This window comes from Carettochelys insculpta, chromosome 21, assembly GCF_033958435.1.
Source record: "Carettochelys insculpta isolate YL-2023 chromosome 21, ASM3395843v1, whole genome shotgun sequence".
NCBI lineage: Eukaryota > Metazoa > Chordata > Testudines > Carettochelyidae > Carettochelys > Carettochelys insculpta.
In genome coordinates this window covers 7,178,572-7,206,206 of record NC_134157.1, presented here as the reverse complement: position 1 = coordinate 7,206,206, position 27,635 = coordinate 7,178,572, and the positions used below count along the sequence as shown (strand labels likewise).

The 27,635-nt window shown below is 45.6% G+C and overlaps 1 protein-coding gene across 1 annotated transcript in view; it reads left to right on the top strand.

Moving 5' to 3' along the window:
• Positions 1-27,635, top strand: part of PAPPA (pappalysin 1) — a 248,149-nt gene that overhangs the window by 179,912 nt on the left and 40,602 nt on the right. Inside the window, exons 14-16 of the mRNA XM_075015238.1 lie at positions 9,838-10,006; positions 19,432-19,615; positions 25,875-26,085. Of these exons, the coding sequence (XP_074871339.1) occupies positions 9,838-10,006; positions 19,432-19,615; positions 25,875-26,085 (564 nt within the window). The remainder of the gene's footprint in view (positions 1-9,837; positions 10,007-19,431; positions 19,616-25,874; positions 26,086-27,635) is intronic.

Genomic DNA, 27,635 nt, shown 5'->3' with positions numbered 1-27,635 from the left:
TATGGTGTTTGTTAGGAAAGCTGAGTCATTGCTAGACGAAGGTTTGAAATAGTTATTTTGTTCTCATGGGGCAAGGAACTAGGGTGCTGTCTCATTTGCCCACTATTGTTAAGTGTGGACATTTTCATGGCAACCTCAGTGTGCCTTCTTCGCAAGATGAGCCGAACCTTTCCTTCATTTTGTCATGGATGTGTTACTCTAATGGAATCTGCAGCTTCACAGCTTAGGCAGACACCTTGGTCCAACTGCTACAATTCCTGGTTTCACAACTGCATTTCAGCTCTACAGTTCTCCAGTGACTCCTTGTTTATAATGAAGACAATTTTCCTCTTTGTGGGAAGGCCAGTGGTGTCTTGTTTTATTCAGTTCTCTAGGCCAGGTACTTCATGTTTTCTTATTACATAACTGCTAGCAATTACCTGGCATTGCTCAGGTCCTTAACTTTACTATTTTTTTAATCAAAGGAAAATGTACATGCTTTTAAATGATTGTATTGTTTAACAATGCAGCATTATTTTTGGGAAGTTGATTTTGATTTCAGATTTTTTAAAAAGAGATTATTAAAACTTCTCAGTTTAATTTTTTTTTTGTTGGTAATGTTTTTCAAACAGGAATTCCATCAACTGTATTTTTTTCTTCATCCCTATAAAATTTTAACATTTGCCATGTTTTAACAAAAAAGGGTTGTAGTCGATTTAGTTGCCAGTAACATTTTCTTCTAATTTTCAAACCTAAAATATTGATTTAGCTGTGCCAAAACAGAGCACTACTCCACATTTCTTTGTTTTAGCTCTTTTCTGCAAGGTTTATTCAGAAGTAATCCTATTCCAGGTTCATCCTATTTTTGTGGCTCATCTTAGTTTCAACATTTGCCTAGTTATGTCACTTCTGAGGACTGTACTTGACTTGGTAAGAAGCAGAAGCTGTGTACTGCATGTGGTGGTCCGAGCTCTTACCTTTTAGGAGGAGTTCTTGAGCAAACAGACAGACAAACTCTCTAAAATATACAGTACTTGTTGCTACTGCAGGCCCACCAACAGGGGAGGGCAAAGGGGGCAGTTGTCCTAGGACCCAGTGTTTCAAAGGCGTCCCAAGCTCCAGCTGCCACCATTGTTATCTCAGCAGCAGCATGAGCTCTGGGCACCTTTGAAATGCCACAGCTATGGTGCTCCATGCGGATCTGAAGGAATGGCGGGACAATGTCACTGAGGGCTGACTGCTCTTGGCCCTACCCTTCCCAGGGACACAGAACCTGGCCTGCTTCCACCTTGCCACAGGACCCATGGTGGCTGTCAGCCCCTCCAAACCACTCTGTATACTTCATTGTTTGAAGAACATACATTTGCTTTTCCCAGTTCCATTCAACCTTGTTTTATTGCTGTCAGCCTCACCCTAGTGGCTGAGAACCAGCTTATGCTGGGTTGGAGGTGATTTTTACCCCTTTGAGTTCTGTAATGCACAACACACATCTCCGTCTTGGACTGTATACCCATATGCACACTTAACAACTAATTATGTTATGGACTAGTGTTGTAGGCAAAACCAAACCTCATCTCCAAACTGTTTCTTAGCTCCTTCAGTCAATAGTTGATTTCGGAATAACAGACCCACCATTTATTTAAACATTGTTTGGAAACAGTATACCCACATTTCCTTCAACAGAGTGCATACTGAGCCAGCACAAACCATTCCTCAACAAGCAATCCCCTCCCCTCACCCTTAACCTAAAAAATTTGTTCCATCCAAGAATTCTCTCTTCCATGAGCCCATACAGCCCTCTCTAAAAGGTGGCCTCTCTCTCCTTTATTCATTCTTTCAGTTTTCTCCTGCTCACTCTTTCTCAAAGATGAAATCACTGAGGAAAACATCAACTGCAACAACAGGTTCAGGTTCAGCGGAGGGCAACAAAAATGATTAAGGGGCTGGAGCACTTCACCATTGAGGAGAGGCTGAGGGATTTGGTTTCGTTCAGGTTACAGAAGAGAAGACTGAGGGGTAATTTTATAGCAGCCTTCAAGTTCCTGAAGGGGAGCTCTAAAGAGGATGGAGAGAAGCTGTTCTCAGTGGTGGCAGATGATAGAACAAGGAGCAATGGTCTGAGAGAGAGGAATAGGTTAGATATGAGGAAAAACTACTTCACCAGGAGGATGGTGAAGCACTGGAATGTGTTGCCCAGAGAAGTGGTGGATTCTCCATCCCTTGAGGTTTTTAAGTCCTGGCTTGACAAGGTCCTGGCTGGGATGACTTAGTTAGGGTTAATCCTGCTTGAAGCAGGGGGCTGGACTTGATGACCTCCTGAGGTCCCTTCCAGCCCTATGATTCTATGATAAACCCAGCCATCTCTTTTGAGTACTCCTGCTGGGTTTTTTTTCCCCAAGAGAAAACAAAAAAGAATTGCCTTCCCTCAGTCTCTGACTTGTTTTTAATGAACTTTTTCTTAACTTGTTCTGCCGTAGTTTCTACCTCTTCTGCTTTCTGTCATTTTGTGCAATTGCAGTCAAGTTGCTTCTGGTCAAATTAACGAATTTCTCAGAGAGCCGTTAATCATAAAAGTCTTGGCCCATAACTTGTGTTATAATTCAGTGGGGTTTCAACCTTTGCCCTGTTTTGGTAATTGGCAAACAGCATCATTTGGCTTTTATTAAGCTAGAATGTGGTGCTTTTTTTTTTCTCCCTCTTAAACACATTTTCGCAGGGAAGAACTGCAAAGGATGCAGTTGTTAACACACATCTCCCAAACACTGCTTAGCTGCCTTCAGGGCTTGGAGTTGTTTTGAAAGATTGAGTATTTTGAGGTCTTCATTTTAGAATAAGTCTCAGTGGACGTGATATTTCACAAAGCAGGTGAACCAGCTGGAAAAACTTTCACCCTACACCTCGTAATGGAACCCAAGGGTCCTGACACCTGCCCACCCTGATCTATCTATTGTGAAGCATTCCATGAATGGAACCCAGGCATCCTGGTGAACATTTGTTCGAGTGGATCTAGACAGTAGACTATGTCTCTCCTTCCTTTCAGCTCACTCAGTTTCAGAGCCAAATTTTTAAGAAAGCTCTGAAGAGTTCACGTCATTATTTCTCTCCATGGCCCAGCCACACACTTTATTATTTTTTCTGCATTCTCCTCTTATCAATATATACATGCTTTTCCCACTGGTATAACTCTGGCAAGTGGACTGAGCTCCGTTTCACCCTGCTCATTGAATACCCAACAGCTGGTAACTATTTCTGATCAGTATCCTGGGTAGGTTTCGAAGCCAAGAATGTAAAATGAAAGGCTCTCGACTCCATTCAAAATCCCATGATCCATACAATCCCCTCTGTTCAATGAATTCTGATATTTGCCTTATACATATTCTAAACTTCTTCAGAACAAAGAAAGCAACATGTCTTTAGTGGAAGGCTGGGTAAAAGAAACAGAAAAAGCTCAAAATATTTTCCAAGCTTTCTTTGGTTCAGCTAAAATAACCAACCATCCTGTGGCACTGGAGAGACTAAAAAAATTATTAGGTTATAAGTTTCATGGGTAAAATTCCCTTCGTCTGATACCCAAGAAAGCGCATGACCTAATAAATGTGTTAGTCTCTAAAGCGCTACAGGAGGGCCTGTTCTTTGGTTGAGCTGTGTAACCGCAACCAGCAGTATAATTGGAAGAAGTCTCATGCATCTGTTTGTCTAAAAGGCTTAATGGTCACTGAAACCTACTTAGTCTGAGTCAGGAGACAAAAGTTGCTGTTTTATTGGTTAATGAGAGCTCTCCAGTTAGAATAAGCAGAACAAATAAATGTGTGTATATGAGTGTAATATGTGCATGATCATAGAATCAGTGTAGACAGAAATGTTAAGATCTAGTGCCCAAACCTACCTGCAGATACACATCTATGTAAAATGAGGTCAGAACTGGCCCTCTATTGTATGACAGGGTGCAATTGTGTGTGTATCTTGCGCTTGCCTATGCAAGTATTTTTGGCAGAGAGATCGCTAAGGAAATTACTTAAATAATGAGGGTGCACAGTGTTGGGGTGAGTTCTTGGAAAAATAGTGTTTGACCTCAGGGTAAGGAAAAGATATTTGGCTGCTGTCCACTTTACAAAGCAGGAGGTGTTTTGTCTTCTTTTTATGTATAGAGGAAGGAAGAGTTCCTCTTAATTGTCATCATTTTGTACAAACATATTACAATACAGATGTTTCCAGGATTGCATTTCCAGGGTCCTGATTCAGGAGATCACTTAACTACATTCTTAAGTCAAAATAATGTCATATACTTCCAGCAGGACGTAAGCACGTACTTGAGAATAAGCCTGTAGTTCAGTGCCTTGCTGACTCAGGACCAATATCAGCCTAGAGAAATCAGAGCTGAAGTTGTGAGTATATTATGTTTTAAAAATGGGTGAAATGATTCAGATAAAATAAGATAAAAAATTAAAATAAAAACTAACTCAGACCTTCAGCCTGAATATGAACAGAATTTAGATTGTCTGTGATATTCAAAACTCTTTGGTGAAATATATCAGCTCCATACTTGAGGGGTGCGAATGTGCCACCACCCCATTTCTCTCCCTTCATTCCTGCTGCTCTGTACAGGGGACACCTACAGGGCATGGTGGGAGAGCCCAAGTCACCTTGGGAGCTGTAGCTACTTGGCCATCTCCATGCCTAGAGAGCTGGCCCTGGGCAGGAAATGGACTACATTTCCCAGCATGACCTTGTCTGGAAGCAACAGGACATGCAGGGAGACAAGAGAATATTGTTTTTTGCTTCCAATATTACTGCAAGACCCCAGAAGGTAATTTCCATAAAACTTTTATTACTGTATAAATTTTTAGTATGTTATAACAAAATCATTTTACCAGTCACTGTTCCATTACCAATCGTCAATCACCATCACCAATCACCATTCAAATTTTTCACTAACCTCTCTTATGCAAACTCATTATACGACTATTTTGAATTCCCTTATATTTAAACAAAATTGCAGTCCACATTTACAGAAAATGCACCTCTCCACCCACAGAAATTCCTGCACATGGGCCTGAATATATTATAACAAAATCACATCTCTCTTCTCCTCTGGTTTCAACTGGTGCTACACTATGGGACAGACTGTTGCTGTGGTATTATTTCCAACATGGCTGAAATTATGAGATAACAAGAAATCTCATAAATCTCACAATCTCTTGTTTTTGAAGATCTCTAGTCTGCAGAGATGTGGATGAGCTTGGAGGAATGCATGATTGCCCTCTTCTACTCTTCTTCCCAGTTTTCCTGATTGTTTCCAGAAACATATTTTAAAAAAAAATAAAATCACAGATTTGTGCACCAGAGCTTAGAGAACTTTGGAGGTCAGGGATTAGAAAAGACGCAGATAATAACGTGACCATCCTGATGTTTCCAAATTGGTGGTATTTTCAGAGAGGCCAGTCGGTCAGGATCAAGCTATGCAAAATGTTAATAGTGAATATCAACCCCAAGGGGCCTTTAATTTTGTATGTCCTGATTTTTAGCTGCACACCTTCAAATGCGTAGGGCCTGAGCTTTGCAGTTTACTGCACCTGCCTCTGCTTTTGACTCCAGCTAGTGCAGAGTACTTCTGAAATCACACCAAAGCTGTCTCCCATTGACTGCCCAACTGTTGAGTCCACTTTTGAAAATATTGAGCCCTAACCGCTCTGTATCGTAGTTTCCCCATCTGTCACAAACCACTCTTTGAGGTCTGCCTATTGAGCCTCAATCGAACAGTGCACAGATTCATTAAGTTGTTGTCCAAGCTGAAGAAGGTTGATTAAGGTAAAAAATTATTTCATTCTCTGATTTGTCACAGTTTTGCTCCTTAGGAATATATGATTTCTTGGACGTGCCATGGTAGTACGTGAGAAAGGAGTAGTGCAGCCCATTTCTTCAGGCATATGGGAAGATCAGTTCTTGTTGAATGTCTTTCTTTTTGTTATTTGTTTTTCCTACTTAATTCTGCACTTGAGGCACTTGGTTTAGGACAATGACTCCAAAATGCATTGGTATTTACAGCTGACAGTAGCTGATACCAAACTGGAACTAGTAGCTAGAGAACCAGAAGTATTTAAATTGGAAACATTTGGTAGTGGTAGTTGTTGTTTTTACAAAAAGTGAATGGTTGTATTGTTTTTTATGAGGTCATTCTTATAGAGTTACATGCCGAGAGAGCTGCTTGGATGAGCCTGCTAACCAAAGCATAATCTGGAGCCTCGAAGGGATTGCTAAAAATGTGCCCTAGCCATTTGCTAAGACCACAAGGGGACTTGTAAACAGAAAGAGGAACATCCTAAGAAGTGTTACTTAATGTTTTTATCCCTGGTATTTCAGTTCTGTAAACTATCAGTGGTTTTCTGGGGGTCAGTTTCTTGCTCTCACATATGCCATTTGGATTTTTAACTTTGGTGGAGTTACTCCAGATTTGCGCAGGTGTAAAGCCAGCAGCATTTGACCTTAGATTTTCTCACATTCCTTCCTATGAGATACTTCAAGTCTTGAATTCAGGGCAACACCAGTATATTACTGCACATCAACTATTTACTGAAAAAATCATTTTATTCGTGTTTATTTGTGTTTATCTGACGTCTGTGCACAAGGGTTAAATTCTTCCTTCAAGATTTACAGTGGAACAAAGTTCACAACATTTACTTTTGAGCAGAGATTTCGCCTTATTCCACACATTGAATTGACAGTGATGTTCTTTGTTCCTCCACAACTCAATTTATTTGTCAGTGGAGCACTAAGGCAGGAGAAAGTTACATCCAAAAATCTCCCTTCCAAAAATGGAGGAAAACTATATAACTATTAGTTTGTGTGCACAAGTGCAGTTGGAATGTGTAGTGATGTTCAACATCCATACCCTTTCAATGACAACGCCTTTATGAATATTCAGTAGGACCCTCTTAAGTAATTAGCTCTGGTGGTGTTGTCGAGTCTTCAGCAAAGTATGATGCTGCACTGTTTTCAGTAAGGATGAGCTGAAGGTCAGCTAAGATTACTTGTGGAGAGGGAGTGCTTCTAAGAGATCATTGATTTCAGTGGGGCTACGTGTGGAGTAAGACACTATTTCTTATGAGTTTGGTACTAGGTGCGAATTGTGCAGGGCTCTTTTCACATGTTGGTTCCTTACTCAGGCTGAGCAGCACCAAACTAGTGGAGAGGAATGGGAGTCATACATGGAGTCCGTATGAATGCAGAGGGTATTAGCAGCCCATCTCATTCCAGTGAAGGGCTTCCGAGATGCTGGGAATGATGAGAATCCAAGAGTAGATTACTTCCCAGGTGGGGTTATTACCTCACTGGAAACAAAATGATTTGATACAGAGACAGAATAATGTATCTTAGTCTGATTTGCAACTCAAGAACTCCTAGTTCTAAACCTGCCTCTACCTCTGCCTCTGCCTGGCTCTGTGGTCATGTTCCCCCTTGTGTCTCCTTCCACAGCTCTACCATGGGATTAATTGCACTGTCCCAGCTTCTTCACAGGGAGGCCCTGAGGTAGTGACTTGGTGTCCATACGATGCTTTGCTCCGTATAAAAAGCATTATGTCAGTCTTTGTTCCTCTACACTGTGGTCCACAGACAGCTCGCAGCCCAGGCATCGCACAGCTGCAGCCCATGTGACACGCTTAGGGCCATACAGGTAGTACAGATATTGTGAGGCTGCAGCCCACGCAGAGAGCTGCCTCTGTGGGCCACACTAGTAAATATGTGGAGAACCACTGTGTCCCTGACCTGGTCAGTCTGCAGTTGTTGTTCAGTCAGGATTATCACAGACTGGAGGACTTTACTGCACACAGTATTTGGTGTGCAGTTTGTTTGCTTTTAAGGCATTATTTTACAAATTTTTTTAAATGTGAATATCACTTCCAGTGAGGAAACAGAGAGGTTTCAGCTGTTCAGCTGCTTTGTGGACAGGAAGGGAGCAATAGGAGCGATCTGAAAACACAACGTACTACTGAGTTTGTGACTGATAAGAGCTTATCACTAGCTACATACCTGAAGTTGTGCCCTTTGTGACCTGAGAGTGTTAGTCTCAGTCCAGTTCCCCAGAAAGCATTGGTATGAGCTGACACTTAGAATTTCAGCAGAAAGCAAAGATTGGATGGTGCCTGGATAGCAAACAGCCTCCTGAAACCCTGAAGATGGTTCCTCTGTGGTACAGTTAGGAGAACATGCTGAAGGGCAGCTTGAGATGCTGCAGTGCACACCGTTAATGTTCTGTGTACCCTTCACAAAAATCAAATGTCCTTCTCAAGCAGTGACAATCTGGCCTCTTACACTAGTGCAGGGGTCGCCAGCCTGAGCATGAGAAGGAGCCAGAATTTACTAGTGTACATTCCCTAAGATCCACAGTAATGTGTCAGCCGCCACCATCAGCTCCCACCTCCTGCCTATTAGTGCTTCTCTCTTCCTCCCTGTACCTCCTCTCCGCTGCCATCAGCTGTGTCACAGCATGCAGGAGGTTCTAAAGAAGGAGGGAGGAGAGAGGACGTGGCAGGCACAGAACTGGGGGAAGGAAGGTGTGGGACTTGGAGACTTACAAAATCGTAGAACTGGAAGGAACCATGAGATGTCATCAAGTCTAGTCCCCTGCACTCATGACAAGGCCAAGCACCATCTAGACCTGTGGTGTCAGCTAGTTCTGAGGCAGTAACCCCTATGGTGGCTACTGCTATACAGACTTAGCCACATTGTTCTGAAAATATATTTCTTGTTCAGACCAATTAGCCACACCAAACCGGCCAAACAGCCACATGTGATTAGTGTTAGACACCACAGAGCTAGACCATAAGGGGTAGAGCTGGGGCAGGATCTGGAGCAGAGCTGGGGGTTTAGTAGCAAGCACAAGCGTGCCCTTGTAGCCAAGAAGGCTAACGCATGTTGGGGTGCATTAGGAGACACATGTCCAGCAGATCTAGAGAAATTATTATTCTCCTCTACTTGGCACTGGTGAGGCCACATCTGGAGTATTGTGTCCAGTTTTGGGCCCCCCAGTATAGAAAGAATATGGACCCATTGGAGCAGGTTCAAGAGAGGACAACAAAAATGATTAAGGGGCTGGAGCATGTGAGTTATGAGGACAGGCTGAGAGATTTGGGCTTATTTAGTTTGCAGAAGAGAAGACTGAGGAACGATTTGATAGCAGCCTTTAACTTCCTGAAAGGGGGCTCTAAAGAGGATGGAGAGAAACTGTTCTCAATGGTGACAGATGGAAGAACAAGGAGCAATGGTCTGAAGTTACAGAGGGCGAGTTGTCAGACATTAGGAAAAAATATTTCACCAGGAGGACGGTGAAGCACTGGAATGCGCTACCAAGAAAGGTGGTGGACTCTCCATCCCTAGAGGTTTTTAAGTACCATCTTGACATAGTCCTGGCTGGGATGATTTAGTTGGGGTTGGTCCTGCTTTGGGCAGAGGGCTGGACTCAATGAGCTCCTGAGGTCCCTTCCATCCCTAGAATTCTATGATTCTCTAATTCTAAGCACCCTAGCGCATTGGAAGGTTGGTGCCTGTAGCTCTAGCCCGAGAGTTGGCACCTATGCAAAGAGCCACATACTAACTTCTGAAGAATCACATGTGGCTCCAGAGCCACAGGTTGCCCACCCCCGCACTAGGATTACGTACGCACACAACCAGGTCTGTAATGTGCTACCATTCAGCAGGAAACATGGCAGAGGTGCCTACTGTTCCCAGACTATTTCAGAAAACTATTTCAGTGCACCAGCGGAGTGACTGCAACATGCTGCCCTCCCGAGGAAGGCTCTGTCAGTCTAGCACTGCCCTGCCAAACTATGCTAACAGTATCATTTCTTGTTTCCTTACTAGCTGTGTCCAGTACTCCTGTGAAGCCACTGACTGCCAAGAGCTGGAGATTGAGAATTCTTTGCTAAATTGCACCAGTGGTGGGCTCTATCACGGGGCCCAGTGCCATGTGAGTTGCAAGATGGGCCACGTTCTGCAAGTCCAGCATGATGATGACCTCACCAAGAGCCAGGTGTGTTGGGGGCCAGGGAACAGGTGTCTCCCAAAGGAGACAAATATCAGAGGAATAGCCGTGTTAGTCTGTATCTGCAAAATCCATGAGGAGTCCTGTGGCACCTTATAGACTAACAGATTTATTGGAGTATAAGCTTTCGTGGGCAAAGACACACTCTGTCCCAAAGGAGAGATGGCTAGCTTGGTCTGGATAAAAGAGGAAGTGACTCACACTTGCATCTGAACTTCAACATCTTTTTTGAAGCGGGGGTGACAGACATGTGGGGACTTTGGGAAAGAGGTGGCTGGCTCCATGCTCCCAGCAGAGGTGGGGCCTTGGGAAGAAGGGGCAGGGTTAGGGCAACCAGCCCACAATGCCTCCCAGAGCATGCTGTACTGACCCCTTCCCCTCCCCAACCCACGCAGCCTCCTAGAGCTACTTGGAGTGCACCACCTGACCCACTGGTGGCAATTTAAAGGAACCATGTCTACTGACTACCATCACCATTACCACAGGAGTGGCAGTGTTCAGGAGCCCCAAGCTCTTTTGAATCATCAGGCCCTAGGGCATCTGGAACTTCTGCTTCCCCGCTCACATCAGCAGGCCTCATTATATGTTATTTTCCCTGATACCTTTGCACTTCATAGTCCTTTTCATGCTCAGCAGCAGAAATACGGGACACTGTAAACAGTCTAAGAGGGGTAGCCATGTTCAGCTGTAGCTTCACAAATAACAAGCAGTCCTGTGGCACCATGAAAGCTCTTGACCTAACAAATTTGTTAGTTTCTAAGGTGCCACAGGACTGCTTGTTATTGTGGAACATCCTAAGAAAATCCATTCTCAATGTACTATTCCTGGTCCAAACCAGGAGTAGAACCTACCAGGAGAATCATGTGAAATCTTTTTGTTCTTTTTTCATAAGATTTACAGCTACTTTTACAGACCCAGAATTCAATCCTGAGAGCTGATCACACTAGAAACCCCAAAGCTTTGGAGATTCCATCATCACATGTGTGCTAAAAAGTTGGCTCTTGTTTACAAACACTTTAGTTGCCCCTTGCAGCTCCCAAGAGGGAGTGGGTTATTGCTACCTTCCTTAGCAGCTGGAGAAATTGAGGCACAGAAAGGCCAAATGGTTCACATAAGATCACACTGGGAATCAATGGCAGGACTGAAAATAGAATCTGGGAGTGTTCACCTCCACACCTATGCTTGAGCTAGTAGCCTGCACTTCTTCCCAACAGCAAGCGATAGCGAAGTGAGATAGACTGATTATTTCTATATATCTTCCTGCTTGAGAAATGGGCAATTTTACTGTACAGAAACAACTTCTAGTGTCAAATGTTTCTGAAATTTGCATAAACTCCCAAATGCGTAGGTGGTTGTTCTGATCTGGTCTAATCTTACCAAGCCTTCAAAACTGAACTGTGAATCTCCCAAGCATGTGCTATCTGCTGAGATTTTGAGTGTTTTCTTCTTTGTCTTGGCCTGATAATGTCATTGGCTATGGCCTCTTTTGCAGCATTTTATTCTGTCCACTTCCAGACAGAACCTGACAGTGCAGAGGTGCAGAAATATAAACAACTGCAAGGGGGAAAATGTATCCAAAATAAAAAAAAAAAAATGTGGTTCAGACCATGATATGCTGCCTCCTCTTAATGATGAGACAAACCTTCCCAGTCCCACAAGTACATGTGCTGGCAGAGCAGGCAAGAGACGAGGGGGGAGACTGTTCATTTCTTTTCCTGTTGAAATAAAACCAAGCAGGGGAGGCAACATTGCTGAGCAAATTTACATTCACTTTGTGCTGGGAATATTTATCCTTTTGTTCCTGAAAAATCTCCTGAGTGTGTTGATAGCATGGCAGAGCGTTCATGTGTATCACGGACAGCCTGGAGCATGGGCGAAGACCTTTTAGTGGGAACCTTGGAGAACCCCACTTGGAATCTTCCCCCACCTCCTGCCCCACTCAAATGCTTGACACTTGCTACAATCCGGTGCATTCCAAAACCAAACTGTTGGCTCTTCAGAAGGATTTTTGTGAGCACCAGGCATAAGTCATCCCCAGGCAGAGGTGATTTTCAGTTCCCAGAGAGGGGGGTGAACTTCTCTGGCACTGTGGAAATCCCTCCAGCTTTCCCTGCAGGTTTGAGATAGAGAGTTAATGTGGGGCAGAAGGCAACCCATGACTCAAACATCCAGAACATCCCTGGATTTATGTTAAGTTTGGGGGCAAAGCTCCATTTCCTCCTCTCTCTACACACACCATTTCCCTCCTCTCTAACCTGTTTACTTAAAACCAGTAGGGTCCTGCATGGAAGTGAACAGTGGCTTAGTTAAGGTCTTCCACATGGGCACTTTTCTTGTCTGTGGTAGGGGCTGTAAGCGTGGGGGTAGGGGTATAAAAAGGCAAACAGCCACACACAGCAGCTTGTCCGTATTTGTAAAATCTTGTGCTCTTCATAAAGATCATTGAGGGGGAGACAAAGTGGAAGGGAATGAGTCAGCCCTTTCAACTCAATTACAAAACAAATACAGGCCCCCATGAGCTGGGCCTCTTCCATCGTAACTGGCATCAGCACCAGATCCCTCGCTCCAGCTGAGCATTTTTGCAGTCTAGAAAACAAAGTCTCAAACAAGCCTGAATGACTGACCAGGGAAATAGTTGGACTAGCTCTTTACATTGAGAACACAGGAATCCACAAACCAAATAAAACAACTAAACTTGTTTCTCCAACACTGTATCGCTTAAATGGGAAAAGTCCCTAATGGGGAAGATGGAAGCCAATTATTACTGTATGTTTTTGATCAGAAAACCCTGGTTTCAGTGTGTTCTTTTTTTATTTCCCAGAGCATTCAGGGCTTGATCTGATTCATATGAAATGACTTGAGATGTTAATTCCACTAGCCAAGGAGATTCACTCGCTCCCACAATGCTGTTATCCAAACCCTGATCCACCCCACACTTTCCTTTCAACAATCCAGTACCAAGAAAACAAACAAACAAACAAAAAAAACCCCTAGGCCAAAGGCTTTCTGCCTTCATTATAGTCTGTGTTAGATCCATGGTAGTGTGCATATGGGCACTGAGGCCCCAGTTCAGCAAAAGAGTTAAGCCTGTGCTTCAGTGATTCCTCTTCAGCAAAGCACTTAAAGTTATGCATGTGCTTAAGAGATCTCACCACGCTCCACGCTGGGGTTCTTTATTTCACTGCAGTCAAGTAGTTCAGGCTGGATTGCCCTTTGGATTGCTTTGTTGTCCTCTCTCCTGCTAGATGCCCCCGCTGCTCTGGTTGCGAGGTATTACTTAAAACCCAGCATCTCCTTAGTATTCTGCAAAGGTATCATCAATCATGCCAGGCAAAGCAAGCTCAGCTCATGTGGGTTCAATTAGAGGCACAGTCAGTGGGCAGTGGTGGAAGAGTACTTAGAGAAGAGCATAGAGCTGTTCATTTTTAAGGAGAGGAAGCGTCACATATGAAATGTCTCTTGAAGCAGGAGCAGACTGGGCTCTTGGGATGCCAGAAGGGGACGCGGGCTCTCACCAGCTGGCGAAAGGCCCATGAAGCAGAACTTTTATGACACCGGCTGAGGTTTAGTTCATATAATCTGTACCAGACGAAGGGCGGCTGTATTTCTTTTTTCCATCTCTTCTTATGTCAGGCTCCTTTTGGAAGGCAGAAGATTGAAGGCAGCAGTTGCTGGAAATGCCCATCAAAGCAATCCAAAGGGCCCCGGGTGGCAGCTGATAAATTCCAGGCAAAACCAAGTGCTTCCTAAGTGCTACCTTGGGTTGTGTGGCCTGCCAGGTCTCACCAGCTAAGCAGCTTTGGGCCTGCTCAGCACTTTGGTGGGAAAACAGCAAGGAAAAGCATGGGTGCTTCCAGATATGATGTTGTTAATGATTCAGGGTGTGGTGCTGTTCCCTCTGAGCCAGTAATGATTAATGTCCCACTCTGGAATTAAGGAATGCTCTGCTGGTGGATCTGCCATCTTTTGGATGAGGTCCTGGCCACCTGTGGTCTTCCAGATCCTTTAGCACATTTTGCAAAAGCAGGGCTGTGAATGCTGACTCCCTGGATACATTTCCTATAACTGCGTCGATCTAAATCCATCTGGCACATTCCAACCAATAAATTAGCTTTCACTTTCCTTTCCTGAAAGCCGGGACTGTAATGTTCTCCCACAAATACATGTGCATTGCAAGATTCACTAAAGTGATGATGGATATGCTTGAAAAGAGTACAGTATCAATGAGCTTGAAAACCAAAAGCTTCCACCTGACAATCTAGGGAACAAAGTCCAAGAGAAGCCAATGATCAAACACTCTGATATGTTGTTTCTAGGGCCCTACCAAATTCACAGACCATCTTGGTCAATATCATGAGCATAGGATTTTTACAAAGGCAAATGTCTTGATTTCAGATATTTAAATCTGAAGTTTCAAGGTGGTATAGTTGTAGGTGGATGCTGTCCCCAAAAGGAGTTGCTTGGGGGTCACAAACTTATATTATGGGGCTTGCAGTATTGCTTCCATTTTCTGTGCACTGCTGCTGGCAGCCACAGCACCTTCAGAGCTGGGCAGCTGGAGAACAATGGCTGCTGGCCAGGAATTGAGCTCTGAAGGAAGAGCTGCTACCAGCAGCAGCGCAGAGAAAGGATGGCTTGGTGTGGTATTGCCAGTCTTACTTCTGCACTGCTGCCTGCAGAGGTGGGACCTCACTCAGCAGCCATCATTCTCTGGCCACCCAGCTTTGAAAGCAGCAGTACAGAAGTAAGGGTGGCATGGGTATGGTACTGCTACCCTTACTTCTGAGGTGCTGCTGACAGGGTGCTGTCTTAAGAGCTGGGCACCCTGCCAACATTACAACCACCACTCTCCTGTTGCCCAGCTCTGAAGGCAGTGCAGTAGTAAGGGTGGCAATACCAGGACATCCCCAAGCAACTCTCTTTTGGTCCAGGGCCGTCAGTTTGAGAAATATTTGTCTCCCCCATGAATTCTGTGTCATACAAGGTAAAAGCTCAGAGAAGGTCAGATAACAAAGGAGGACACGAGATTTCACAGTCCGTGATGCGTTTTGCATGGCTGTAAATTTGGTAGGGCACTAGTAATTTCTCTATAATGGAACAGTCATCGTGTTCATTGGCTGAAGGGATTGAAGTATCCTTCAGAGCCACTAAAGTTCCACAGGAGGGAAGTCTAGAGCCAAATGCTCAGAGAGACTGAATTTTCCCGTTACACAGCAGAGCATAATCGTGCATCCTCTCTCTCTCAGGGCTGAGATAAGTGCAGAATAAGTGCGCTGCTGGCAAGTGGTGCCTTCTGAGTTGTAGGGCAATGACCCCGTCACTTTCCCTTTCCCATGGGCTGCTTATTCGCTGCAGCTCTTCTGTTCAGCTAGTGTACAACATAACTATGCCTGAAGCCCCTGGGGAATTGCTAGCTAGAGCAGTGCACAGTAACTACCTCTTGGGTGGGTGGGCTTCCCTAAATGTATGACACGTGGGCCCAATTTTCTATATTACTTCCCTGTTTGTAAGAGAAATTCAAGTTGTTCAGATAATATTTTTTAACACTCTAACTGATCTGGGGCCTGTTTAATGAAAATGCCCTTTAAATACATTAGGAGCCAAGAGAACGGCAAAGGAAAGTGTAGGTCCTCTGCTTAGCAGGGAAGAGAGGTAATAACAGATGACATCAAGAAGGCCGACGTGTTTAATACTCATTTGGCTTCAGTCTCCACTAAACATTGTAAAGATGACCAAATACTCTGCAGAATTAATATTAACAGCAAGGGAGAAGGAACACAAGCCAAAAATGGGGAAAGAACTGTAAAACAAAGTTTAGTTAATGCTTAAGGAACTAGATGAAGCAGTCTCAGAACTGTTAGAATTATCTTGGAGAACTTCTGGAGCGTGGGAATGGAGAACGACAAACATAGTACCTATTTTTCAAATGGGAAACAAAGAGGACTTGGAGAATTATAGACTATTCAGCCTAACTTCAACACCTGAAAAGCCACTGGAAGAAATTGCTAAATAATCAGTTTGTAAATTATAAGGAATAGCCAGCAAAAAAACTGAAGAACAAATCATGCTGTTGGCCCCACTGGGTGTGATTTGCCAGGTTACTTAACCCCCTGTGAGCCACATTAACTTGTTTAAGTAGCATCAGGTTAGCTACCCTATGAAATTCTCTTGCTCCACTGGGCACTAGTGAAGCCTTAGTTGTAGTCCTGTGTCCAATTCTGCATGCAGTACTTTCACTGAGATGTGGATAAATTGGAGCAAGTCCGAAGGCGAACAAAAAAAGAAATATGAAACAATAAGAATACACTACCTATGAGGAAAGGTTAAAAGGAATGGAAATGTTTGGTCTTAAGAAAAAAGACCAAACAGGTATCTGAGGAGAGTCTTCAAATATGTTAATAACTGTTATAATGGGGATGATAATCTGCATGTCCATTGAAATTAGGGCTAGAAGTGATGGGATTAATCTGCAATAAGGGAGACTTAGGTTAATTAGAAACAGCTTTCTCTCTATAAGGGGAGATAAGAACTGAAAAAGGCTTCCCAGGGAGGTTGTGGGATCCCCATCATGAGAGATTTTAAGAACAGGATGGCAAACACCCATCAGGGATAGTCTAGCCTCACTTGGTCCTACAACAACACAGGGTCCAGGACTTGCTGACCTCTCAAAGTCCTTTCCAGACCTACATGTCTATGATTCTATTGGAGAGGCTGTGTCTTCCTCCGGATCCTCTCCCACAATCAAAGATCAACTGGGATGCACTTAAAGTTGGTTACTAAGGTAGAACTCTCCATCCCAAGGAACTAGGCTTCCTGAGCAAAATTCCCACATCTTTGGAATTTGCTTCCCTGTGCCTTCTAACATCTTGAGTCTAGTGTCCTTCGGGGCACAGTACAAGAGGCATGTATTTGGTTTAGCATTTGATTAATGGCTTTTATTTTGTGTTTTAATTTCTGGAATCAATTTGCCTAGTAGCCAGGGCCATAGGTACTATGGAAATCAGCAGACAGTAATAATGTTTCTTATGGGAAACAGTGGTTTGAGCTTACTATGGAGTCAAACAGCCTGATGTGCAAACCCACATGCTGTGTAGGTGTAGCAGGGAAACTGGCCCGTCTCCCAGGTCTGAAGAGGCTAAAAGCCTGATTTTCACAAGTACTGAACACTCATCTTTCCCACTGAATATGGGATTGGAGCTATAGTCACTCAGCCTGTGAATCAGGCCCTGAACTCCTTTGTTACCCCGCTTTTTGGCCACTGAAAATAATGGAAATCCAACTTAGGGGCTGAAAAATGCCCAATTTCTACTTCTGCTCCAAGGACTGGATCAAAGCCGGGCAAAGGGGGTGGGGAGCAGGGATGTTGAACTTTCCACCTATAAAAAGTTCCCTCTTGACTTCTCTTCTATGGAATCTCTCACCATAAAAACAACTTGCCTGGAGTGCAGGCATCTCCGTGTCATTTTCTATCTGCAGTCTACCAACAATTACAACAAATGGTCCAGACAATTTGGAAAGCAGTGAAGATAACGTCCTGGGGGAGCACACCCTGCAGAAGTAATGCATGTAATCTGACTTTGCCTTAGGCTCTTCATGGATGTATGCAACACTCTGGACCATTAGGATTTTGGTTTGGTTTGGTTTGGTTTTGTCCACAAAGCTCCCTGTTTAAATAACTCGATGGCCTCAAAAAGGGGTTGTGAGCCCACTCGGGAATTCTCCAGTCAGTGGGACTGCTTTTTTCATTCTGAATATAACCATACGTCAAAGGGAGACAGGAACGAACTTCTGTTGAAACCATTAGGGTGTTTTGGCAAAAGGGAATTCCAGGTCCCTTTGATGTGTGCTAGGAAAATTTCCCTTGCTTGTATAAACCCAAATCAGTGCTTGGAGTTGCAAATCTCCTGTGAATGAGCCAGTCCTGAATAAAATGTTGTCTGGAGGCACTGGACTGTTAATGTTCAGGGAGATTTGTGCAGGTATCTTTTTTTTTCTTGTTCTAGCTACCTCTTGTTTTTGGATCTCATGTTCTCGTTTCTCCATCTCTCCATCCCACCCTATGTCCTCCACCAAGGAGTCATATTCTCAGACTCTCCTGCCCTGTTTTCTAGTCATGTTGCTTTAAAAAAGTACTGTCTGTAGTATTGATTCAGTTCACCTAAATTTGTGTTTACAGCAGATTCATTGTTTTAACTAGTGTAGGCTGGCTCCCTCATTTCTGTCCTCTCTGCGATCTAGGGTTTCTGGATATCTGCTGCCTCTTGGGGAGCATTCCTCAAAACCAACAGAGGATGGTGGTGTGGCTCAGGCGCTAGGCAGCACTTAGGAGATCTGAGCTGAATTTCTAGCCCTGCCACAGAAACTCTGTACCCACTTTGCCATACATGACCTTCCTGTGCCTCTGTTCCTCCAGCTGAAAAATGGGAATAATAATATCACCTTGTCTGTTGAGACAGTAAGGGCACGGCAGGATTCTACATCCTTTAGGCATCTCTAGGTATTGCAGCAATTAACGGAGGAGAGTAGTATCAAAATAACTGTGAGCAGCTCCCAGAAATGGAACAGCAGAGTAATTTATGGCTTGATAGGCAGCCCTATCCTGGCTCTGGCACAGCAGCTGTTTCACAGCACACAGAGCCCACACCAGAGGAGCAGCAGTGAATAAGAGTCACAGCTGGTGAAAACTGGAGTGTGACTTTGAATAGCTCCAGTTCACATTCAGCCAGGATATACAGGTTCACATCCTTGTAGGAGAAAAATCATCCAAGGGTCTATAACAGCCCCAGGTTTCCAGGACTTCCCTTCTACTGCCAGCTCTGCACCAGACCTTAAAGTTGATCATAGATAAGCAGTTACAGCAGTAGAATTGACTTATCTATGATAAACTTACCTGGCCATCCTCACTGAGGGAGGTTGATGAGAGAAACTCTCTCATTGACCTGCCTTACTCCTTGTGAGATTGAAGAGTGTGGGGGGTGGGGGGGTTGTGTTGACGACTGTTAACCCCTGATAGTTCAGTTTCACACATCGCTATTAGGCACATGAAATCGAACCCTAGAAGATCAACCCTGACCCGATCAATCATTTGGGTAGTGTAGATGTTCCCTAAATGTGCCCTAAGTACCAACACCAGCAACACAGCACTTCAGGGGCACTGGTTTGGTGCTGATTCAGAAGGGGAATCACCTCCTATTGATTACTTTGTGTAGCATGTGGATGGTCTTTTGAGGCCTCCAGTCCAAACACTGATGATGGAGCTTGATGATTGGCTTCTGAGACCTGATGGGATTGCAAACATGAGTGGTGGACAGGCTGTGAGTGGCTCTTAAAGGGTGCAGGGAACTTTTTGGTTATTCTGAGGCTTGATCTTTCTCCTGCTGGCTATCATGTCTTTGGCCACATATCTCTTTCAGCTGGAGTCCAGCATCACCATGACTTGCACAGATGGGAAATGGAACAAACAGGTGTCTTGTGACCCAGTGGATTGTGGCATCCCAGATCAGTATCATGTATATCCAGCTACATTCAACTGCAGCGAGGGCACCACCTTTGGAAAGAAATGCTCCTTCACTTGCCGACCTCCAGCAGTGCTGAAAGGTACGGAGGGTAGCTTGCCGCACATTAGCATAATGTCTGGAAAAGACCAGATATTCTGATCCTTATTCTAATTATTTGTGATTTCTATTATGCCATGGAGTTTGAAGCATAAAAAAGAATTAGGGCAGAAAGTTACTGGCCAGGCTTTGCTAGAAATTAATTTCCTTTCCTCTCGCTGTATGTTGTGAAGGTATATTTAATAACTTGCCCCTTTATGACTGTGGGCTGGGAATAATAATGACAGCAAACATTGCCTCCACAAAATCAAAACTTTAAAAAGTTATGGGAATAAATAGAAACAGAACAGTGAATCGTCTAGGCCGGCTCTTCTCACTGGGAGAGGAAGAAGGATGATTAATTTCATCAGCTAGCACCTCTTCCTGGGGTAGGCAGGGAGAGTCAGCAGAAGGTATTTATAGACATAGGGTGGGATAGTTCAAAATGCCTATGTTACTTAGGAGCTTAAGTCTCAATATTAAAAGGGACATGGAAACCTACAAGTCCAAGGCTCGCGGAAATTCAGTGGGACTCAAGCTCCTAAAGTCCGGCATCGCTTTTGAGAAAGGGAACTACCTCCTAAGTTGCTTTGGCACTGTTGAAAAATTTGCACCAGCACTAGCCTGAGTGTGTTTGACGTTCTAGGTAGAGCCATGATCTATGTAGTTGGAAATGCTTTGTTTGTTTATTCTGAGTAGAGGTGATACAAAAAGTAACTTGAGTAAAAGTACATCTGCTTTCACTTCTGAATACTTGAGTACTATCAAGATGTGACATGGCCATGTGTGCATGTGCGCTTTTAATCAAGTAGTTTTTCAGTGGCACACTGCTGATTTGTATTTAAGTACATCACAACCCCCCAGCAACTGCACTTTTACACGAGTAACTTTTTGGGTACTTTTCCCACCTCTGATTCTGAGCTACATGATGAAAGTCCAAACCAATGTCCAGTTTCTAACACCTTTCCTCATGTTGAATAACACCTTGTTCCCCAAGGTTCTCTATTGCATCCTGCCAGACTAGCAAAGTTGGTAGTCAGTGTGAGTACATATCACAATCCAGCCTGACAAAAGGAAATCTCTGGACACTCACAATTATTACTGGCATGTAAAGAAATCCTCAAAAGTTTTCATCAGGTACTACATGTGTTGTGCAGCCAGGGCTGTTTCTGGACACAGGCAGAAAAAGTATACGAGAAGTAGCCGAGTTAGTCTGTTATCTTCAAAAACAACAAGAAGTCCTGTGTCATCTTACAGACTAACAGATATTTGGGAGCATAAGCTTTTGTGGGCAAAGACGCGCTTCGTCAGGAGGGAAAAGGGGATTCTTTAGAGCAGATGGCAAGATTGATGGAAGTAAACAGTGAAACAAGCGCACCCCAAAGAGCACTATAAGTTACCCAAAATCTTCTGTGGGGATTGAAGTGCCTGAAGAGGCACTGAACACTTGTAACTTCTCTGACTTTGGTACGAACTGCTGATGTTCAGAAGCCTTCAGGATTTGACCCTGTGTCAATAATAGAACATTTGGGATTCAGAATCTCAGCATTCATCTCTCTTGCTCACAGAGGTACCTTTGGTCTGCTGCTGTGGCCGCATATCTGTTAGACAGGTGTTGCTAGGTGAATCACTGCAGCATGATGTGATCTCAGTTCCAGCTTTTAGTTTGTCCGTCCTATTCCCATCATACACAGCATGTGACCTTGATCATTTGTAATTAGGTGTGGATCTAAGCAGGCACTTTGTCTTCAAACACCTTCAGATTTAAAGAGCTTTACTAACTGGAACTCAATCAGAACTCTGCATTGGAACTTTGGAGAGTTCAGAGCTCAGGATTTTGACCCAACTCATCTCATGGTCTAAGGTGATGCCCTGGGTGTAACTGTCCCCAGAGCTTTGGAATATGCCAGCGTTAACTGGGCCCACCGATTGTCACTCCCCAAACAGGGCAGATTTCTTCTCTCTTCCCCTATCTCCTCAGTTTCCTGTTTCTCTTTATTTCCAAAGTCAGCAGAAAGCATCAGCCTCATCTCTCATTGACACACACACTTAATTCCCTAAGGGATCTTTTCCTGATCCTTTTCTCTTCAGCTACCATCCTCCTCTGACCTTCTGCACATCCCACCCTCACCCCTTCTCTTCTGCCTTCCCTGATGGGGTCTCCTAAATGTGGTAATGCCCAAAGCAACACATTTTGCTCCTTTCTTTCCTCCTGCTACTGTCTTCCTCTCCCTGATGAGAGTTTGCTGCTTCTTCAAGTGTCCCCATCACTGCAAGCACAACATGAGCTGATCCTGTAAATGTAGCAGCAAGGCAGTAAATCTGAAAGAACTTTGAAGCTGAAATGACTTGTCATCTACCAACACTGAACTAATCCCTAATGCTACTGTCTATTTAGGTGCACTAGATACGCAAGGCTCTTTGGTATGCATGATGTCAGCTCATCTGTTAATGCTAATTGTGAATTCCAGATGAACTACATTAAATACCTTTCATTTTGTTGGAGGATAGACTGAATTATTCATTCATGACAAAACTGTTGAATCCCTGGTTTAAGTGCAAAACTCAACTCAACCTTAACTACATAGCCATGACCAGTCCTTCTTCAGCAAAAGAGAAATCTGAGCTTTAATGAATGAGCTTTAAATGTGACAGTAGCTATTTTACTCCTATTCAAAGAGGTGCAAAGTTGTCCACAGTAAAGCGTGAGAATAGTCATATGAAACATTGCACAATAACAGAAGTCAACAGTGAAACAATCCTGAGTGGAGATTGCAGCAAGACTAGGCTGATGGATACCAGCTGAGGCGCTGGCACTTGGTTTCTGCAGTGGTAGCCCTTCGTGTCCTGTGCCCTTTGGGCGCGTAGCTCTGAAAACAACATGGTGAAGCCATGGTGCCCAAAAGTTTCCTGTGGTAGCGCCTCCCCCTTACTGGTAACGGATAGGGTGACCACATCTCCGTATCCCAAATAAGGGACAGGGACATATGCCAGGGACATATGGTGGCTCCCCAGCTGTCTGACCAGCCAGAGCCATGGATGGGTGCGGGCAGGAGGCTGCTGTGCAGGGTAGCTGGAGTGCAGCAGGGAGTGGGCCATGAGCAGCTGCTCCCCGGGCCCTGGGAGACACTGAGGGATCCCAGCCAAGTGAGGGGCACTCACTGCATTCTCCAGGGGCTGGATCCTGTGGGGTGCCCAAAGCACATGGGTGGGGCAGGGTTGAGTCACTGCTCCCAGGAAGCTCACAGCAGGACTCCCCTGCCCTGCCCAGGAGAAGCGGTCCCAAGTCCATGTGTGGCAGGGGGAGGGGTGCCAGTACCCTCACAGACCCGCCAGAGCGCAGAGGAGAGCCCCGTGCCTGGCCCCAGCCCTATGGGCCTGGCCTGGAGCTCTGCCGCTTTTGCCTGCACTGCCCCACCGCACAGCCTGCAGGCTTTGGGGGTCCGGGAGTGTGGCAGCTCAGTGGGGCTCTGCGTCCAGAGCAGAGCTGCCTTTGCCCATGGGCGGGGTGGGACGGGCCAGGCTCAGCATGTTACACCCCACAGCTGCCCCTGCGGGAAAAGCCCTGGCCCCAGCAGGGCACGTGTGGGGCCCCGGGCACCCTGGCTTCAGGGACACCCAGGCAGTGCGTGGCCCTCGTGCTGCATCAGACTGGCGCTGGTCTTCCTGAGCCCCGAGCAGCTCCTGGGGCTGCTGGGTGGTGCAGAGCAGCAGAAAGCAGCTGGTGTGCCCTGTCCCAACAGGCCAGTGCTCTGCAGTGCCTGGGACCCTCTGCCTCCCCTGCCAGAGTAGTGGAGCTGGACTCCCGACTTCCCACGCCTTGGGGAGCTGGGAAGGAGGAGGCAGCCAGCACCTCCTGCCCCCGCGACCCAGCATACCTCTGCCTCTGCGGGGCCCCTGCTGGCTCCCTCTGGTGTGGCTGGAGAGAGCATGAGTATGTGCTTTCCAGCCAGCAGCTGCACCTGCATGGCAGCAGGGCACCAAATACGGGGCAATTAGCCCCTTTGGGAAAATAAGGCAGGAAGCCTTTTTGGCATTCAAAATACAGGGCTGTCGCACCAAAAATGGGGCAGATGGTCACCCTAGTAGTGGACTCGGTCTGCTCCTCCCACCCCCACACTGCACAGTTGGCTCAGCAGAGGAGCGTGGGCTGAAGGTAGATCTGGGGGCTGGACTGGGGATGGGGGAGGAGCTGGCCCATGGATGGAGAGCGCTGAGGGCTGAGCTAGGCTGCAGGAAGAGCAAGGGCAGAAGGGGAGCTGTAGGAGGCAGCTGGGCTGTGGCAGAGCGGAGTTCCCACTGGAGCTGGAGTTGGTCTGGGAGGTGCTCTCTCCCACCTCCTCTAGGGGCAGGCCCGGAGCCCACCCCACACAAACCTTCCTCTTCACCCTCTGAGGGGGGGCATGCCCCCCAGTTTGGGGAGGGCCGTCCTTGGGCATACACAGGATACACAACTGCATAGGACCTCACTGTGCCCCACATTGAGAAGTGCCCTATGCTGCATAAGCCTAGTGCCAGCCCAGCACATTTCAGGCTCAGGCAGCCCCAAGTTCCTACCCACCAGCCCCAGCTCCAACACCTGGTCCAAGCAGCCCAATCCACTGGCTCCCACTCTGCCTCCTGGCCCTGGGACCCAGGCCCCCAGCCCACAACCCTGCTCCATTTCCTGGCACCAGCAGACTGAATCTAAGCCCTCCCCCAGCCTTCATGGCTCTCCCTTTCACCTGTTCTTCCAGCAGCCTCCCTGCCCCCACAGCCCTGAGCACAGCTTGCTCCCATTGCCTTTAGAGCAGCTGCCCTGCTCCCCGTCTGGGGATGGGCTACAGGTGCTTGGGCTGCGGAGCCCTGAGGTTGGGGACCTTGTAAAGAAATCATTTGTTGCACAGTCACAGATGGTGACTAACAGGCATTGTCACTGAGCCTCCGAAGGATGCATGTGGCATGACTCATATCTAATTCCATCACTGATGTCATGGAAGCTCCTGTTTGTAAAGTCACAGTTCATCACTTTGCAGTAGCGAGCATGAGATCACCAGTGCAGGGCTGCAGAGCTGCTGCATGAGTCAGACAAGAGAAGCAGGCTGGTGCTATAGGAAGAGCTGTGGATTTCTCAGAAATACCCTAGCAATCTGCCACAATTAGGAAGGGAATTTAAAAAAAGCCAGTGATGGTTTAATGAAGCAGAAGGGCTTTGCCGCACAGTTTGCTGAGCTCTAGCAATTCCTCCGTTTTCCCTGCCTTTGAATCTCAGCTTTGACATCTCATGTTAGAGCGCCCATCCTTCCAGAGGAGAAAGATCATATAGGACTCAGCTTGGGACTTGTCAACACGAGTGACACTCACGACACTGGTTCTGCAGCACTAGATTGAGAGATTGAGAGACGGATAGGTCTTTAAATGGTTTTTGGCACACCTCTGGGGTTGGCCTTTCTGTTTGTTTGTTTTTGAGACAAAGCTTGTGCCTTTATTACTTACGAGATGAAACGGCAAAGAAATGCAAAACATACAGTGCCTGATTCATTCATGGAGTTGCTCCACGGAATCAGCAAAGTTAAATTAGGAAGGAAGATGTGCTATCATGGCTTTTACCTTTCAGATAGTGGCCAGGCATTGGGCAGGCAAGCTTTCTAAGGAAAAGTAACACTTTGTTGTTGTTATGTTAAGGTAGCTGTACCAAAGGACCAATCAAGAGTGGGGCTCCATTGTGTTAAGCACTGAAATTCAATGCAGAGGCACATAATACCCCCAAAATCTCCATTGTAAGTAGACAAGACTGACTCAAGAGAGGGGAAAAGGTTATCACACTCCAGAAGACTGGAAGGGTGGCAGCAGCACCATGTTGGTGCCATGAGGTGTGTGTTTGTACCCATGTCTGTGTGTATTTGGGGTGAGTGGTTTTGCAAACAGGCCAGCAGATTTTCCACACATGAGTGCTTTTCAAACAGAAAAGACCTTTTAGGCTTTTTTTCAGGTTAAGAGAAACAACAAGACAAGAAAGAACAAAAGTAAAGTGCCCATCCACAGTCAGCATGTCCCTTGCGTCCCCATCTTTCCTGACAGAACCACAGAATGGTGATCCTGTCTCTGTGGGTGGCAGAGTTCTTAGTCCTGCAAAGACAGAATACCCAGAGGACACATGCAGAATATAGACATAGAGAACTGACACACAAACCTAGAAATCTTTGGACCTAATGAATGGTTTATGACACCCTAATAATATAGCCCTGCTTCATTTTATTAACCCTGCCCACTGTCCTTTCTAGGAAACAACAGCAACTTGACATGTATGGAAGATGGGCTGTGGTCCTTCCCTGAGGCTCTTTGTGAGCTGATGTGTCGAGCTCCATCTTTAGTTCCCAATGCAGACCTCCAGACTGCTCGTTGCCATGAAGATAAGCACAAAGTGGGCTCCTTCTGCAAGTACAAATGCAAACCAGGTTACCATGTTCCTGGCTCCTCCAGAAAAGCAAGGAAGTAAGTGAAATGGTCACACCAAGTGCAGATAATGTATTCCAGAGAGACATGTGATGTTAAAAACTTCAGGAGAGAAAGTTCTGTGGACTGTGTGAACTGTGTGAATAGCAAGGAATATTGTGGGACAACCCACATTGATCATCAGGTTTGGACAGCACAGAATTATTGAAGATCCCAGAAAAGAGAAAAAAATATAGAGATCCTAGGTGCATGGTATTAGGGATGAGAGCCCATAGACAAAGTTAGCTGTGTACTGTAAAAACAACATTTGGCTACCATATTCATGCCATTTTTATTCATTATTCCCAAACATGCATTTGTTCATCCAGATATTTGGCTGTCTGCTCATTCTTCATACAAATACCACAGTTACATCCGATTGAAAATATTTATGCACAAGGAAGACTGAAAAATTTAAAAAGCTTTAGTCATCCAACATGCCAGCAAGAAACAATGCTACTTGACTTAGGGTATGTCTATACTTATCGAGAGGGGTCGGTGCTCTGTGATCGTTCTCCCAGGGATGGATTTTGCCACATGTATGAAGACGAGGTAAAATCAATCTCTCTGGGCTCAGCCATCGACCCTGGTCTTCCATGTTGACACATAGAGTAAGGGACATTGACGCGAGCCTGAAGAGGCCTGACCTGCACCAGGGAAGAACATCAATCCTGATACATTGTTTCTATGTATGCAAATAGCATGGCTAGAATTGTGTATCTGGGACTGAAGTTGATTCCTAGTGTAGACCAGGCCTTAGTGGGACTACTCAGAAGGAATAAGAAATACTGAGTAATCCAAACACATAGGCTACGTCTACACGTGCAGCCAACATCGAAATACTCTATTTCGATGAATAACGTCTACACGTCCTCCAGGGCCGGCAACGTCGATGTTCAACTTCGACGTTGCTCAGCCCAACTTCGAAATAGGCGCAGCGAGGGAACGTCTACACGTCAAAGTAGCACACATCGAAATAGGGATGCCAGGCACAGCTGCAGACAGGGTCACAGGGCGGACTCAACAGCAAGCCGCTCCCTTAAAGGGCACCTCCCAGACACAGTTGCACTAAACAACACAAGATACACAGAGCTGACAACTGGTTGCAGACCCTGTGCCTGCAGCATAGATCCCCAGCTGCTGCAGCAGCAGCCAGAAGCCCTGGGCTAAGGGCTGCTGCCCACGGTGACCATGGAGCCCCGCAGGGGCTGGAGAGAGAGCATCTCTCAACCCCCCAGCTGATGGCCGCCATGGAGGACCCAGCAATTTCAACGTTGCGGGACGTGGATCGTCTACACGGTCCCTACTTCGACGTTGAACGTCGAAGTAGGGCACTATTCCTATCTCCTCATGAGGTTAGCGACTTCGACGTCTCGCCGCCTAACGTCGAAGTTAACTTCGAAATAGCGCCCGATGCGTGTAGACGCGACGGGCGCTATTTCGAAGTTGGTGCCGCTACTTCGAAGTAGCGTGCACGTGTAGACGCAGCTATAATGAACTCACAATCAATATGTGAAAATTAGTTTACACCAGCAATTTGTTAAAAAGTT